The 17,958-nt window shown below is 38.2% G+C and overlaps 1 protein-coding gene across 1 annotated transcript in view; it reads left to right on the top strand.

The window, feature by feature from the left end:
* The first annotated feature begins 786 nt into the window (after positions 1-786).
* ANKAR (ankyrin and armadillo repeat containing) overlaps positions 787-17,958 on the top strand; it is a 71,516-nt gene continuing 54,344 nt past the window's right edge. Inside the window, exons 1-4 of the mRNA XM_011936469.1 lie at positions 787-839; positions 1,244-1,879; positions 14,661-15,098; positions 17,394-17,557. Coding sequence (XP_011791859.1) covers positions 1,279-1,879; positions 14,661-15,098; positions 17,394-17,557 — 1,203 coding nt within the window. The 5' untranslated portion in view covers positions 787-839; positions 1,244-1,278. The remainder of the gene's footprint in view (positions 840-1,243; positions 1,880-14,660; positions 15,099-17,393; positions 17,558-17,958) is intronic.

Genomic DNA, 17,958 nt, shown 5'->3' with positions numbered 1-17,958 from the left:
CATATAGTAAAGAGCCTGGCATATAGTAGATGCTCAATAAATAGTAGTTGTGGTTATTATTATTTCAGGAACAGAGAGGCATTCATTGGCACAGAAATTGAAAGTTAAGCAGATGCTTCTTTCCTTTTCTTTTTCTTCTTCTTCTTCTTCTCTTTTTTTTTTTTTTTTGAGACAGTGTTTCACACTTGTTACCCACGCTAGAGTGCAATGGCGTGATCTTGGCTCACTGCAACCTCTGCCTCCCGGGTTCAAGTGATTCTCCTGTCTCAGCCTCCCTGAGTAGCTGGGATTACAGGCATACCACCACGTTTGGCTAATTTTGTATTTTTAGTAGAGATGGGGTTTCTCCATGTTTGTCAGGCTGGTCTCGACCTCCTGACCTCAGGTGATCTGCCTGCCTCGGCCTCCCAAAATGCTGGGAGTACATGCGTGCGCCACCGCGCCCTGCCCTTTCTTTTTCTTTCATGCAGGTCATTATAGTCTTGCTTTAAAAAACTGAAAACAAAATAAATATCCATGTGGTTTGGATATTTATCCCCACCAAATCTCATGTTAAAATAGGTTCCCCAGTGTTGGAGGTAGGGCTTGGTGCGAGGTGTTTGGATTATGAGGGCGGATTCCTCATGAATGGCTTGGTGCTTTCCTGGCAGAGTGAACTCTACCTCTGAGCTCATGAAAGATCTGGTTGTTTAAGAGTAGACACCTCCCCTTTCTCTCTATTGTTCCCTCTCTTACCATGTGACACACTGGCTCCCCTTCCCCTTCCACCATGATTGTAAGCTTGCTCTCCCCAGAAGCTGAGCAGATGCTGGCGCCATGCTTGTATAGCCTGCAGACTTGTGAGCCAAATAAACCTCTTTTCTTTATAAATTATGCAGTCTGAGGTACTACTTTATAGCAACACAAACAGACACAAACAGACACAAAAGAATGCCTCTCCAACAACAAATAAGTATGTAACAGTAGCTTCTCACACATAAACTTAACATTTCTTTTTGACATGCATCTTCTCTTTTGACTTCTTTGAAAAGCAGAACATGGTTAATGTTAAAGATTTTATAATTTTAATTATTTTAATTCAAATTTCAGCTTTCATGTACTGCAGTTAATTTGAAAACTGTAACGGTTGACCATGAAAAATTAACCTTATGTAGGTGAAAGGTACAGATTTATTTCTACAGAAATCCAGTTTCATTGCCATGTCAGGTTTTATTGATAATCTTTTCCTTTTTATTCATTGCAGAAGCTTCAAAAAGGACACACTAGATTTAATTAGAAATGTTAAGATTGCCCAAAAAAGGATTACCTAGATTTGAGCAAGTTCAAGATGAAGAAACCTACCTGGAAAATTTAGCAATACAAAGAAATGCATCTGCTTTTTTTGAAAAATATGATCGGAGTGAAATACAGGAGTTACTAACTACCGCACTGGTTAGCTGGTTGTCTGCCAAAGAGGACGTTCGCTCTCAAGGAGACCTCCCGTGTGGAATTATGAGTCAAATGAATAACGTAGGCTTCTCCACTGCAATCCTACTGACTCCCGTGGACCCTACTGCCCTCTTAGACTATAGAGAAGTCCATCAAATGATAAGAGAGTTGGCTATTGGAATTTATTGCCTAAATCAAATCCCTTCCATCAGTTTAGAAGCTAATTATGATCAGAGTTCTTCTTGTCAGTTACCTCCAGCTTATTATGATACCAGAATTGGGCAAATTCTGATCAATATTGACTACATGCTGAAAGCACTATGGCATGGAATATATATGCCCAAAGAAAAACGAGCTAGATTCTCTGAATTGTGGCGTACCATCATGGACGTTGATGCCGACGGAAAACCTCAAACAAATAAAGACATTTTTTCAGAGTTTAGTTCAGCAGGTAAGATAATTTAACACTTCTTAAAAGATTTTTTTTTTTTTTGAGACGGAGTCCTACTGCGTTGCCCAGGGTGGTCACGAACTTCTGAGCTCAAGCCATTCACCCACCCAGGCCTCCCAAAGTGCTGGGATTACAGGCGTGAGTCACTGCAGATGGCTACTTCTTAATTATTTTTATTCAAAGCCATTTTTTAAATGTTTAAATTTTATTTCGATAGTTTTGGGGGGAACAGGTGATTTTTGGTTACATGGCTAAGTACTTTAGTGGTGATTTCTGAGATTTCGGTGCACCGATCACCCGAGCAGTGTACACTGTACCCCATGTATAGACTTTTATCCCTCACTCTCCTCCTACCTTTCCTCTAGAGTCCCCAAAGTCCATTATATCATTCTTATGCCTTTGCATCCTCATAGCTTAGCTCCCACTTATAAGGGAGAATATAGAATACTTGGCTTGCCATTCCTCAGTTACTTCACTTAAAATAATGGTCTCCAACTCCATCCATGTTGCTGTGAATGCCATTATTTCATGCATTTTTATGGCTGAGTAGTATTCCATGGTATATATATTTTCTTTTTTTTGGAAATGGGGGAGTCTCCCTATGTTGAACAGGCTGGCCTCGAACCTCTGGCCTCAAACGATCCTCCCATCTTGACTTCCTAGAGTGCTAGGATTACAGACATGAGCCACCGCACCCGGCCACCACATTTTCTTTATCTACTCATTGGTTGATGGGCATTTAGACTGGTTCCATATTTTTGCAATTGCGAATTGTCCTGCTATAAACATACGTGTGCAAGTGTCTTTTTCATATAGTGACTTCTTTTCCTCTGGGTAGATACCTGGTAGTGGAATTGCTGGATCAAATGGTAGTTCTACATTTAGTTCTTTAAGGAATCTCCATACTGTTTTCCATAGTGGCTGTACTAGTTTACATTACAATCCCACCAGTAGTGTAAGTATTCCCTTTTCACCACAACCATGCAAACATCTATTATTTTTTGATTTTTAAATTATGGCCATTCTTGCAGGAGTAAGATGGTATCTCAGTGTGGTTTGATTTGCATTTCTCTGATAATTAGTGATGTTGAGCATTTTTCATATGTTTGTTGGCCTTTTGTATATCTTCATTTGAGAATTGTCTATTCATATCTTTTGTCCACTTTTTGATGGGAATGTTTGTTTTTTTCTTGCTGATTTGTTTGAGTTCCTTGTAGATTCTGGATATTAGTCCTTTGTTGGAAGCATAGTTAGCAAATATTTTCTCCCACTCTGTGGGTTGCCTGTTTACTCAGTAGAGTTTCTGTTTCTTTTGCTGTTTAAAAGCTTTTTAGTTTAATTAGGTCACGTCTGTTTATGTTTGTTTATGTTACATTTGCTTTTGGGTTCTTGGTCATGAACTGTTTGCCTAAGTCAATGTCTAGAAGGGTTTGCCCAAGTTATCTTCTAGAATTTTTATGGTTTCAGGTCTTAGATTTAGTTCTTGATCCATCTCGAGTTGGTTTTTGATAAGCTGAGAGATGAAGATCCAGCTTCATGTGGCTTGCCAATTATCCCAGCACCATTTGTTGAATAAGGGTGCCCTTTCCCCACTTTACGTTTGTGTTTGCTTTGTCAAAGATCAGTTGCCCATAAGTACTTGGTTTTATTTCCGAGTTCTCTATTCTGTTCCATTGGTCTATGTGCCTATTTTTATCCCAGTACCATGCTGTTTTGGTAACTATAGCCTTGTAGTATACTTTGAAGCAGGTAATGTGATGCCTCCAGATTTGTTCTTTTTGCTTAGTCTTGCTTTAGCTATGTGGACTCATTTTGGTTCTATATGACTTTTAGGATTGTTTTTTCTAGTTGTGTGAGGAATGATGATAGTATTTCTATGAGAATTGCATTGAATCTGTAGATTGCTTTTGGCAGTATGGTCATTTTCACAATACTGATTCTACCCATCAATGAGCATGGGCTGTGTTTTCATTTGTTTGTGTCATCAATGATTTCTTTCAGCAGTGTTTTGTAGTTTTCCTTATAGAAATTATTCACCTTCTTGATTAGGTATATTCCTAAGTATTTTATTTTATGTTATGTTATTTTACTTCTTTTGTTTTTTTGCAACTGTTGCAAAAGGGATTGAGTTCTTGATTTGAGTCTCAGCTTGGTTGTTGTTGGTGTATAGCAGTGCTACTGATTTGTGTTCATTGATTTTGTATCCTGAAACTTTACTGAATTCCTTTATGGCATCTAGGAGGTTTTTGGATGAATCTTTAGTGTTTTCTAGGCATATGATCTTATCATTGGCAAACAGCCACAGTTTGACTTCCTCTTTACTAAATTGGATGCCCATTATTTATTTCTCTTGTCTGATTCTTCTGGCTAGGACTTCCAGTACTATGTTGAATAGAAGTGGTGAGAGTGAGCATCCTTGTCTTGTTCCAGTTCTCAGGGGAAATGCTTTCAACTTTTTCCTGTTCAGTATAATGTTGACTGTGGGTTTGTTATAGAGGACTTTTATTACCTTGAGGTATGTCTCTTCTATGGCCATTTTGCTGAGAGTTTTAATCATAAAGCAATGCTGGATTTTGTCAAATGCTTTTTCTGCATCTAGTGCATCTAGTGAGATGATTTTTGTTTTTGATTCTGTCTATATAATGTATCACAGATATAATATATCTGTCTATATAATGTATTGACTTGCATATGTTAAACCATCCCTTCATCCCTGGTATGAAACGCACTTGATAATGGTGTATTATCTTTCTGATATGCTGTTGGATTCCGTTAGTATTTTCTTGAGGATTTTTGCATCCATGTTCATCATGGGTATTGGTCTGTAGTTTTCTTTTTTTGTTATGTCCTTTCCTGGTTTGGATATTAGGGTGATACTGACTTCACAGAATAATTTAGGGAGAATTTCCTCTTTATCTTTTGGAATAATTTCAGTAAGATTGATACTGGTTCTTCTTTGAATGTCTGATAGAATGCAGCTGTGAATCCATCTGGTCCTGGACTTTTTTGTTGTTGGCAATTTTTTATTGTTTCAAGCTCTCTACTTGTTATTGGTCTGTTCAGAGTTTCTGTTTCTTCCTGATTTAATCTAGGAGGGTTGTATATTTCCAGGAATTTATCCATCTCCTCTAGATTTTCTAGTTTGTGCATATAAAGGTGTTTATAGTAACCCCGAATGATCTTTTGTATTTCTGTGGTATCAGTTGTAATGATTCCTGTTTCATTTCTAGTTGAGCTTATTTGGATCTTCTCTCTTCTTTTCTTGGTTAATCTAGCTAATGGTGTATCAATTTTATCTTTTCAAAAAACCAGCTTTTTGTTTCATTTATCTTTCGTATTGTTTTCTTGTTTCAATTTCATTTAGTTCCGCTCTAATCTTTGTTATTTCTTTTCTCCTACTTGATTTGGGTTTGGTTTGTTCCTGTTTCTCTAGTTCCTTGAGGTGTAACCTTAGATTGTCTATTTGTGTTCTTTCGGACTTTTTAATGTAGGCATTTAATGCTATGAACTTTCCTCTTAGCTCCACTTTTGCTGTAATCCCAGACATTTTGATATCACTATTATCGTTTGGTTCAGAGATTTTTAAATTTCCATCTTGGTTTCATTGTTGACCCAAAGGTCATTCTGGAGCAGATTATTTAATTTCCATGTGTTTGTATAGTTTTGCGGGTTCCTTTTGGAGTTAATTTCCAGTTTATTCCACTGTGGTCTGAGAGGATACTTGATATAATTTTGATTTTCTTAAATTAATTGAGACTTGTTTTGTGACCTGTCATATGATCTATCTTGGAGAATGTTAAGCCATTTTTTTAATTTAAAGGTAATTTATCTGGATCAAGGTGATGCTAAGAGCTTTGTGAAGATCTGAGGTCCGTGGAGGTTAAGGATCAGCAAGAGTGGGTGATGATTTCCAACAGCGTTAGAGCCTTGACATTTCTGACAAAAATTGTGTTTACTTTTGTTTCCCTTTTTACAAATTTACCTGAGGCTCTCATTTGAGAGGACGTGGCACTGATGAGCTATCATTCTGAATGGGCATATGCCAAACTGGTAAAGAAACAACAGGCTCTTTTTAGATTCAGATATCTAGATGGAAACTTTCAGTATAGAAGTCAAATTCTAGAAAGTGATAAAGGTTAGATACATATTGATTAATCATCCACATGTTAAAGCCACGAAAGCCTTTGGATCATCCAGTTAGAGCACCAATAGAGACCTGGTCATGGCAGGAAGGAGCACATGTCTTTTTGTGTAACTAAGGGAAGAGAGGGCTCCTGCTTACTTGATGACAAAGTTAGTTACATCAAGCCACTTCATGGCCCAGGATCTGGTCTATTTCATCCAGCTGTGTGTCATGTCTGAGGCTGCCACCCTCTATGAGGATTCCCTTGCAATGGTGCACCTGGTAAGGGGATCAGAGACACATAGGAACATTCTAGTCAAGTTGTAGGTGGAAAGGGAGAGCACCAAAAGACTAAATGCTGTCTGTTTTCTACACCTACATTTTCAGGGGTGAAACTCAAAACACTTAACCACCAGCACAGTACTGGCACTGACCAATCAGAATGGACGTCAGCCATAATGCTGGAGCAGGGTCTCGAAGACCTCCTGCTTGACATATTTACCCTTTTCTGGATCATGGAGCTTTTCAGGGGATCCCTGGGGAGGGAGGTATTCAATGAGCTTGGGGCTGCAGCAATTCAGTTTGCCAGTTGAGAGCTGTGTATTTTAACAATGTGGTGTTACTGATGCATATTAGCTACATATCAGTCCTTTCCTGATAGGAAACTTACATCTTGAGTTTTGTGATTCTACTTTTAAAATATCTCTCAAAATCATCTACTTTGGCTTATCTCTATTGCAACACTGTGCAACACTGTAGCACAGAACACCCTTTTCCACTGCAACAGCATTCTCACTGCTCTCTGCCTCAAACCTTTTTAAAATTGTTTATAAATGAGGTTGGAAACCTTAATAAATTCAGTCAGTCTACTATCCTGTGCCTGGGGATAGTGCTGGGTGTGTTTACAATAAAGTGCTTAATGCTGTTGGCTCCTGGACAATCAAAGATGAGCATCACAGCCATGCATGGTGGAATCTGTCTTTATTCCCAGCTACTCAGGAGGCTGAGGCAGGAAAATTACTTGAGGCCAGAAATTCGAGGCTATAGTGTACTATGTTTGCACCTGTGAATAACCACTACTCTGCAGCCTGGGAAACATAGTGAGACCCCCATCTCTTAGGAAAAAAAAACAAGATGAACATTACACCTAGGAGAAATATTTGTTTCTTCCTCCGCTGCACAATGGGTGTCTGCTTTAGAAACTTCAACAATGTGTGGTGCAAGCAATGGTAAATGACTACCAGCATACATACTAGACCTACTGAAGTAGTTTATCGGGGGAAACTCATGGTGGCAGTAGCAGGAATAGGCACAGGTTTCCCCATCATGCACCACACCTGGAGTACCACTGTGAAATCCTACAGAGCCAATAGTCAGACTGTAAGAAAGGGACCTGAACCCTTGGGCTTTTATGCTACATGATTAAAGAAGCATCAGGTCAGAGGAAAGGATACAAGAGCAAGATGTTTTAGCCTAGGTTATCCTCCAAATTGCATCAGAAACAAGGACATGAGTCAAGTTAGTTTTTGAGAAATGATTCCAAGGAACAGGAGTGAGGGACAGGAAAAGTGAATAGAAAAGGAGGGAGCATCAACCCAAGAATGTGCTGTTGAGCTTTTTCACCATTTGGGCAATTGGGATTTATTTCGTTGGGACGTTCTGAGGAGTCATATAGAATACACTGCAGAATTGCCAGCCTAAGGGATGTGCTATGGTCTGAATGTTTATGTCTCCCTGAAATTCAAATGTTGAAACCTAATCACTAATGGCATTAGGACATGGGACCATTGGAGGGTGATTAGTTCATGAGGGCAGACCCTCATGAATGGAATTAATGCCCTTATAAAAGAGGCCCCAGAGAGCTGCCCTGTCCCTTCCACCCTGTACGGATACAGCAAGAAGGTACCATCCATGAACTAGGGAATGGGTCCTCATCAGACACCACATCTAACTTGATCTTGGATATCCCAGCCCTTACAGCTGTGAGAAATAATTTTCTATTCTTTATAAGCTGCCCAGTCTGTGCTATTTTCTTATAGTAGCTCTAAATGATTAAGACAGGATAGATGAGGGAAGAGTATATCCACTGGCTACTGTCTGTCATTAGCCAAAGTTTGAATGGAGGGTTAACTCGCTCATGCTTTCAGATTTGTTCCTACACCAGAATGGCTGGATGGGTTCCATCAGGAGTCTTAACAGCAGTGGCAGAGAAGCTTCAGGGCAAAAATAATCCTGTGGTGCACTTGAGGCGAGGTACAGTCAGGTCAAGTCTGCGTGGAGCAAAAACTACAGTTTAAAAACGTGGTCTGAAAGGATGTGAGGTAGGGAACAAAAGATGTCTAATACACAGTGTGACTCATGGAAACTTGGCTGCAGCCTTTTCTTCTAAGCTTAGTGTTGGAGATTGAGGGAGTGTACCACCTCTCCACTGGCATGATCAGAGAGCTGGTGTCCAAGCTTTGTAATTGCAGGTACACAGTGTCAAGCTAGCAGCAGTGTAAGTTGTTACTTCACTATTCACGTTTGGGAAAACAACAGCTCCTCTCTTGGCATGACTGGAAAACTGTTCACACCTTGCAACTGACCATGTGATTACCTTAAACACTGTGCCACAGCGGATTTCCAAGGAGTTGTGCAGAAAGCCAACTCTTTTTGGGAGGGCAGACTGCTGGGAATCAGTCTTGGCCAAGTTAACCTTTACTTCTCACTTAGCTTTGCACTGTGCAAACCACCAGCAACATCATTCTTTAAAAACAGTAGCAATAGTAGAGAATAGAGCACACCAAAAATCTGGTCATGTTACCCAGTTTTCTCAGCAGGTATTTTAGTTAGGGTGGATTCCTTCATCTAATTCATAAATTCTTGGACTCTTTCCAGAAGGCTAGGAGGATAGAAGGAAAGAAGAAAACATCTCATGATAGCAAAATAGCAGAAGGGAACTTTTAATAGAAATATTGAGAAAAAATGGGAACTTATTTAATATCACAAGTGAGTAATGTGAGTTGGGTTGTTTTTTCCTCTGTTCATTCCCTGTCCTCTATCTGGAATGCCTTCTTCCTGCTCACCCCACACCACTCGTCCACATTCTTCCTATGGTTATTGCTACTCATTTTTTGAGACTTGATTCAGACACTGCCTCCTCTATTTGAACTCTTATCTGTGCACAGAAAAATACTTTGTATTTTGAATTGAAATTATTGGCTTCATTTCTTTCTTCCTTATTAGACATTAAGCTCCTTCTTGAGAGCACAGAAAATTGTGTCTTTTTTGGTTTGATTTTAAATTCTCAGCACCTTATACAGTGCATGACATATAGTAAACTTTCAATACATGTAGAAATTAAATGGGTAATAATAGAATATAAGGGAATTCGTCTGGCACAGTGGCTGACACCTGCAATTCCAACACTTTAGGAGTCTGAGGTAGGTGGTTCGCTTGAGCTCAGGAGTTCGAGACCAGGCTGGCCAACGTGGTAAAACCCCGTCTCTACAAAATATACAAAAATTAGCCAGGCATGGTGGTGCACGCCTGTAGTCCCAGATGATTGGGAGGCTGAGGTGGGAAGATCACTTGAGCCCAGGAGGTTGAGGCTGCTGCAGTGAGCCAAGATCATACCACTACACTCCAGCCTGGGTGACAGAGACCCTGTCTCCAAAAAAAAAAAAAAGAAAAGAGGTTAAAGCTGTGGAAACTTTTTTTTCCCCTCATTCCCCTCATCCTCCAAATTTCATTTTATCTAATTTTTTATTAAATTCTTTTTCATTATTTACTTTCCTATGACTTTGTACATATTTCTTCCAGCTTATTTACATAATGTGCACTTTGTTTTTTAATTTTTTTTTTTTTTAAGGGACAAGCTCTTACTCTGTCACCCAGGCTTGAGTGCAGTGGTATGAGCTCAGCTCTTTGCAATCTCAGACTCCTGGGCTCAAGTGACCTTCCCGCCTCAGCCTCCTGAGTAACTGGGACTACAGGAATGTGCCACCATGCTCAGCTAATTTTTTTGTTTTTTATTTTTTGTAGGTCTTACTATGTCACTATGTTGTCCCGGCTGGAACATTTCCTTTCTTTAATAACTTTATTTTTCTTTTTTTTGCTTCTGGTCTTTGAATCAGGGAACATTATTTTTCATGATATAAACAATCATGGTTTTTTTTTTTTTCAAGTAGCTAAATTTTACATGTACTTATTACTAATTCAGTTCCAGTCTTTCGGAGGGAAATGCTGAACTCTTCTTGATAAAAAATGGGATATGAAGTTCCATTTTTTCCTTAGAGATGTCTTTCTTGATAACTTCATCCTTCCTTTTGTCAGAACTCATTGCTTTAAGCCTACTTCACTTTCCTTTAGCACCCCTCCCTGCCCCTGGTCCTGTAATTCCAGTGTCTCTTTCATCTGAGAGGCTCTCCTCACCTGCCTGGCGACCCTTGCTGCTTGTTTTCATTTAAGAGTGAGGCAGGAACACTGGTAGACCTCACTGCAGAGTGATGAGGAGGAACCCTTGACATTCCACTGGGAAGCCTGTCCCCCAGATGTTATATCTGCAGGTCTGTTTCCTCCAGTCTCCTGCTTGGAGGGAGGGCTGTGAGTCTGGGGCCAAAGGAGGCAAAGTGCTGAACTGTGGATATCTCAGTTTAGCACTCAGACTCTCATTTAACTAGTTTTCAGCACAGCTGCTCCTCCCAACCCTCAGCTGTGCTTTGTACCCTTTTAGTGAGGAAGAGGAGGAGGACTGTGCTATCTGGGGAAGGTGATTAGGGGTCTCACTACACCTTTTGTTTTAAAAAAATTTTTACACCATGGCCTGTCCTTCACAGCCTCCACATAATGCTTTCAATTTCTAAGGCTTCTTGTGGTTTTTGTTGGCTCCCAGCCACCCCAAGCCATGAGGTTTTAGTGCTATCAACAATCCCTCTGGCTTTTTAGACTTCTTTAAACTGCCAGAATCCCTCTCATTTCTTTATAATTTATCTAACTATTTTGCAGAAAAGAGATGATTTATAGTGGCCATTTTAAAAACCCAAGAGTATTCTGGCCTTTTTTAAAAAAAGATTTGAGAAAAAAAAAAGGAAAAAGGAGGGGACACATTGACGTATCATTTACACTTTAGAGCATATATATTGCAAACAAATGCCACATTTTCTACAGTCATGTCTTATGACTCCAAGCAGTTTTCTCAAGCCTAAATTAAGGGTAACATTGTAGATATAACTTTTTTTTGAGACGGAGTCTCGCTCTGTCGCCCAGGCTGGAGTGCAGTGACGCGATCTCCACTCACTGCAAGCTCCGCTTCCCGGGTTCACGCCATTCTCCTGCCTCAGCCTCCCGAGTAGCTGGGATTACAGGCGCCTGTCACCACGCCCAGCTAATTTTTTTTGTATTTTTAGTAGAGACGGGGTTTCACCGCGTTAGCCAGGATGGTCTCCATCTCCTGACCTCGTGATCCGCCCGTCTCGGCCTCCCAAAGTGCTGGGATTACAGGTGTGAGCCACCGCACCCGGCTGATATAACTATTTTAAAAAGACTATTTGACAAGAAGAAAGTCCTCAATTTCTTTGTAAATGGCAAGAAAATGTAGCACGGGAAATTCGTCATTTTTTGATAGAGTAAAATCAAGTTTTAATTCTTATTAAATGATGATTACTTAGCTGGCAGTTTCTTTGTTTATTATGTATGTCTAGCTTCTTATTGGCAAAAAAAAAAAAAGCAATGTATAATACTAGCCTGAAAAAACAAACTATGTTTTTGGCCCAAGTGAGAAGCCGATACCCTGGTTGAAGAAAAATCACGTTTTCTTGTTGTTCTATATTTTCCTTGATCAAAGCTGGGACTTATGTTGTATCTCTCTTCACTCTCCTTAGTAACCTACTCATCTGTCTGCTTTCATCTTACACAATTTTATTGGCATTGTTAACTTAAGAATCATGAGATTTATAAATTTAGAATGGAGACTATTTCTTTTTTTGAATTATTTTATTTAAAATTTTTGTGGGTACATAGTAGGTATATATATTTATGAAATATTTTCACACAGGCATACAAAGCCTAATAATCACATCAGGGTAAATGGAGTGTCCTTCACCTCAAATATTTATCCTTTCTTTGTGTTACAGACAATCCAATTATACTCTTTTAGTGTTTTTAAATGTATAATAAATTGTTGTCTGTAGTCACCTTGTTGTGTTGTCAAATACTAGATCTTATTCATTCTATCTAACTATATTTTTGTATCCATTAATTATCCCCAGTCCCCTCCTGCCCCACCATTCCCTGCCACCTTTCCCAGCTTCTGGTAACCATCTCTATTTCCATTAGGTCAATTGTTTTAATTTTTAGCTCCCACAAATAAGTGAGAACTTGCAAAGTTTGTCTTTCTGTGCATGGCTTATTTCACTTAACATAATGTCCTCCAGTTTCATCTAAGTTGTTGCAGATGACAGAATCTCATGGCTGAATAGTATTCCGTTGTGTATATGTACCACATTTTCTTTATCCATTCATCTGTTGATGGACACTTAGGTTGCTTCCAAATCTTGGTTATTATGAACAGTGCTGCAACAAACGTGGGAGTGCAGATACCCTTTGATATTCCGATTTCCTTTCTTTTGGGTTTATACCCAGCAGTGGGATTGCTGTACCATACGGTAGCTATATTTTTAGTTTTTCGAGAAACCTCCAAACTGTTCTCCCTAGTGGCTGTACTAGTTTACATTACCTCCAACAGTGTACTAGGGTTCCCTTTTCTCCACATCCAGCAAGCATTCATTTTTGCCTGTCTTTTGGATAAAGGCCGTTTTAACTGGGGTAAGATGATATCTTATAGTTTTGATTTGCATTTCTCTGATGATCAGAGATGTTGAACACCTTTTCATATGCCTGTTTGCCATGTTTGTGTCTCCTTTTGAGAAATGTCTATTCAGATCTTTCACCTATTTTTTTAATCAGATTAGATTTTTTTCCAATAGAATTGTTTGACCTCCTTATATAGTCTGGTTATTAAGCCCTTGTCAGATAGGTAGTTTGCAAATATTTTCTCCCATTCTGTGGGTTGTCTCTTCAGTTTGTTGATTGTTTCCTTTGCTATGTAGAAGCTTTTTAAGTTGATGTGATCCCATTTGTCCATTTTTGCTTGGGTTGCAAAATGTGATTGTGAGGTATTACTCAAGAAATCTTTGTCCAGACTGATATCCTGAAAAGTTTACCCGATTTTTTTTAGTAGTTTCATAGTTTGAGGTCTTAGATTTAAGTATTTAATCCATTTTTATTTGATGTTTGTATATGGTGAGAGACGGGTCTAGTTTTATTCTTCCGTGTATGGATATCCAGTTTTCTCAGCGCCATTTATTGAAGAGACTGTTCTTTCCTCAGCATATGTTCTTGGCACCTTTGTTGAAAATGAGTTCATTGTATAAGTTTGCATTTGTTTCTGAGTTCTCTGACCTCCTTTGGCCTATGCATCTATTTTTATGCCAGTACGATGCAGTTTTGGTGACTATCATTCTGCAATATACTTTGAAGTCAGGTAATGTGATTCCTCCAGTTTTGTTCTTTTTGCTCAGGATGACTGGCTATTCTGGATCTTTCATGGTTTCATATATATTTTAGGATTATTTTTTCTATTTCTGTGAAGAACAGTGACTGCTATTTTGATATAGATTGCAATGAATCTATATATTTCTTATAAAGGGTTACAGTCTTCAAGCTGGCCATTCTGACAGGCACTTCGAGGAAGAGAGGAGCAAGACAGGAATTTAAGCTGAACTGTTTGGCCAAGTATACATATTCAGGTATACATATGTAACAAGTTATAGGAAGAGCTATGAACATGCATGAAGTGGGTTCTAACATGTGTATTGAACAAACATGCACGTTACAGATGATCCATGTTCACTTTGGGGTGGAGACTTAACATATAAATGCATTACAATTAGGCCCTTATTATATGTCAGAAGGTGAAGCAGGGACTTGAAGGCATTCATGTGTACAGCCTCTGTAAACAGTCCAGAACCACATCATGGTCAGTAGTCTTATGAGGAGAAAATTACTGAAGTCAGTCTCTTGTCCAATCAAAACTCTAGTTATGGCGTGGGGAACAGGAAGGTCAGTTATTCAGCATCTGTTGGCGAATGGGCCATAATTATTTTAAAATTGCTTATCTTGAGGACAATGTTTGTTTAACTGTTAGAGAAAAAAGAAAAACCTGTGACTGTTAGAACATAGTTTATTCTTTAAGTAGAGGGGTTTGTGACTTCACCCTTGCCTGGCATGGCCCTAGGTTTTGTTTATAGTTTGGTATCTTATTGCCACAAAGGGTCCATTCTGTCTTATGATCTGTATTTTAATATTAATGCTGATCAGTTGTTGTGTCTAAACCACAAAAGAAAAGGGGTATAATGAGGCATGTTTGACCTCTGATCCCATCATGGCCAAGAACTTAGTTTTTAAGGTTTCTCTGGGGTCCCCTTGGCCAAAACGGGTCTGTTCAGTCCGTTGTGGGGGGTGCTTAGAATTTTATATTTGGTTTACAGCATCTAATTTTTCCTTTACTGTCATGTTAGTAGGATTTCATGATAAAATCCTGTTTTCAATCTTCCATATTTATCCAGAAGCCAAATATGAAATTTTCACTATCTAAAATTTTCCTTTTTTATCATGAAGGTTTGACTGATATTACAAAGGATCCAGACTTTAATGAAATCTATGATGAAGACGTGAATGAAGATCCAACATATGATCCCAATAGCCCCGAAGAAACAGCTGTATTTATGAAATATGCTGAAAATATTATGCTAAAGTTAACATTCAGTACCACACAAGTTCAACAGTATGAAAATGTCTTTATATTTGAAACAGGCTATTGGCTTACTAATGCTATAAAATATAATCAGGATTATCTTGATATTTGTACCTACCAGAGACTACAGCAAAGATTATATCTTCAGAAAAAGATTATTCAAAAACACTTTGAGAAGAAAAAAGATATCAGAAGAGGGATAGGATACCTAAAGTTAATATGTTTTCTGATTCCATTTCTATTGAGTTTAAAGAAGAAAATGAAAGTTCCATATTTAGGTAGTCTGCTTCAGCCTTTTTCAGGTAAGAGTATCACCAAAAATCAAATATAAAATATAGGTGTATATTAAATATATGTTTAAATGCAATTTTGTTTCTAGTATATGGGTGCAGGCAGTAACCTAGCTATAACCTGTTAGAAAGAGAAAACAAACAAAATTTAATGTCTCTAATGTAATTAAAAACACTCAGCATATGTACATAGTACTTTGTATATATTTATACCAATTATAAGGACTTCTGAAACATTTAAAATAAGTTAAAATAAAATAGGTTCTGTATGAATAGGGAAATATGCCATATCCATGATGGGAAAACACTGTGAATGTATCATATCTCATTCAAATTACTCTATAAATTCAGTGTACTTCTATTCAAAATCCTGATCATATTTTTCACTGAAGTTTACACACTTACTCTAAAATTAATATAGAGCAGCAAGGGGTTGTTAATGATCTTTCATTTCTGAAAAATAGATTGAAACATATTAAAACTACAGTAATTAAATGAGGGTAGTATTGGCACTTTAATAAACAAATAGAGCAATGTAAGAGAATAGAGAGCTGAAACAGGCCATAATTAATGGAATTTGATGGGACTTCAGTATAAACTCTTCATTCTACACTGATTAGCACACAATTTATACATTTTCATTGCTTTCCAAGCATGTAGGCTTATTATAATGGGCTTTCTATTCAGATGGCAACTTTTCAGCAGAAATTTTGCAAATTCTTTAGTGAAAGTTTGTATCATGAGAATTCAGGTGCTGAAGATAACAATATCTGTGAACTATTAGAAATGGAATCATGACAGTGCATGGCTCTTGGGTGGTGGGGAGCATGTATAGAACTGAGAGGGACTTGCTTAAAGAGAATGTTAGCTATATCTACAATATCTTATTACTTAAACTATGGGAAGCAAATAGGACTAATGTTAATAGTTAATTCTAGGTGCTGAGATCAGAGTGTATAGTGTATATTATTGTTTGTACTTTTCTTTACCTTTTATATTTCCCAAAATACGTTATGTCCCTTATGTTGATGAAATCGTATTCTACTAACCAGTCAAAATATTGAAAAACCTAGCCTTTGCTGGAATTTGAGAAAAGAAATTTTTTTGAGGCAGAGTCTTGCTCTGTCGCACAGGCTGGAGTGCAGTTTCATAATCTTGGCTCACTGCAACCTCCACCTCCCAGGTTCAAGCAGTTCTTCTGTCTCAGCCTCCCAAATAGCTGGGATTACAGCCACCTGCCACCATGCCCAGCTAATTTTCTGTTTTTAGTAGAGACAAGGTTTCACTATGTTGGTCAAGCTGGTCTCAGACTCCTGACCTCAGGTGATCCGCCTGTTTCGGCCTCCCAAAGTGCTGGGATTACAGGCATGAGCCACCACACCCAGGAGAGAAAATTATTTTAAAAAATAAGTTATCTGTGTAGTTTCATTACCTTCCAGAAATACAGGATGGTTATTTCTGTATGTGAGATATACCCATCTATGTCTTTATAACGTCTCCTTTTACCTAAACTAGCTGAGATAAGTTTTTGTATATTTAACCAAAGATTCTCTTAGGCACAGAGTTTCTGGTCCTTTCTTATAATTGGGAGTAAGATATTAATCTTGAGCTCATGATAAATCGAGAACTAGAACAATGTTTTGAGCATACTTTTGAAATGTCTGTACAATGAAACTACAGAAAGTGCTCAAAATATAAATATATTTTATATATACATGCATATATATGAATATATTTTATATATACATATATGTATATATTTGAGATATATACTATATATATATACGGTAATTGACTGAGGGCAGTATTGACACTGTAATATATATATTTGAGACAGGGTGTCACTCTGTCACCCAGGCTGGAGTGGAGTGGCATGATCTCAGCTCACTGCAGGTCTTACCTCCTGGGCTCAAGCGATCCTCCCGCCTCAGCCTCCCAAGTAGCTGGGATTACATGCGTGTGCCACCACATCCAGCTAGTTTTTGTATTTTTAGTAGAGACGGGGTTTCACCATGTTGTCCAGACTGGTCTTGAACTCCTAGGCTCAAGCGGTCCACCTTTCTCAGCCTCTCAAAATGCTGGGATTTTAGGCATAAGCCACTATGCATGCCCAAAAATATATTTTAATGTTAAAATATTTATATACATTAACAGCATAAATAATTTTATGCACTATAATTGCCAAGATTTTAATTTCATCTGAAATTTTCCTACTTTGTTTACATGAATGAGAAGTTAGATCTCTTAAAATATGATTGTTTATGTGCTGTTCACTTTTTAAATAAAAATTTGTTTTCATTTTTTGAGATGACAAGGTCAAGACAGAGCGAGAATTGCCTCCATTTATTTATGGAAGAGATTTTAAATGCCAGAATTTTCACTACAAAGAGAATCAATATTTTCATGTTCATGGAGGAATTGAATTTGATATCAGCACCCCTTCAATTGAGAATGCCTTGGAAGATTTTCAGGTTTAAATGATTCCTTAGACAGTTTATCATTTCTCAACTCTTTTATCCTATTCTCCAACCAAAAAGAGCCTCTGTTGGTACAGGCACTAGACAGCTCTTCAAATGATTATTCTCACAAGTCAATAATTTTTTCATACATTATTTTAACATAAATGAATTAAGTGCAGATATATGTAAGGTACTGTGTTGGATATCTGAGATAAAATTATAAATAAGCTAGGTACATCTATCATCCTCACAGAATTTACAGACTTCTAATGGACCATATTTGTCCTAGAATAGATAACCGAAGAGTGCAGTAGAAATCTCTGGACACGCTGGGCGCGGTGGCTCAAGCCTGTAATCCCAGCACTTTGGGAGGCCGAGACGGGCGGATCACGAGGTCAGGAGATCGAGACCAT

The sequence above is a fragment of the Colobus angolensis genome, unplaced genomic scaffold (genome assembly GCF_000951035.1).
Source record: "Colobus angolensis palliatus isolate OR3802 unplaced genomic scaffold, Cang.pa_1.0 Scaffold153, whole genome shotgun sequence".
In the NCBI taxonomy this organism is placed as follows: Eukaryota; Metazoa; Chordata; class Mammalia; order Primates; family Cercopithecidae; genus Colobus; species Colobus angolensis.
This window is presented reverse-complemented; position numbering and strand designations above follow the sequence as displayed.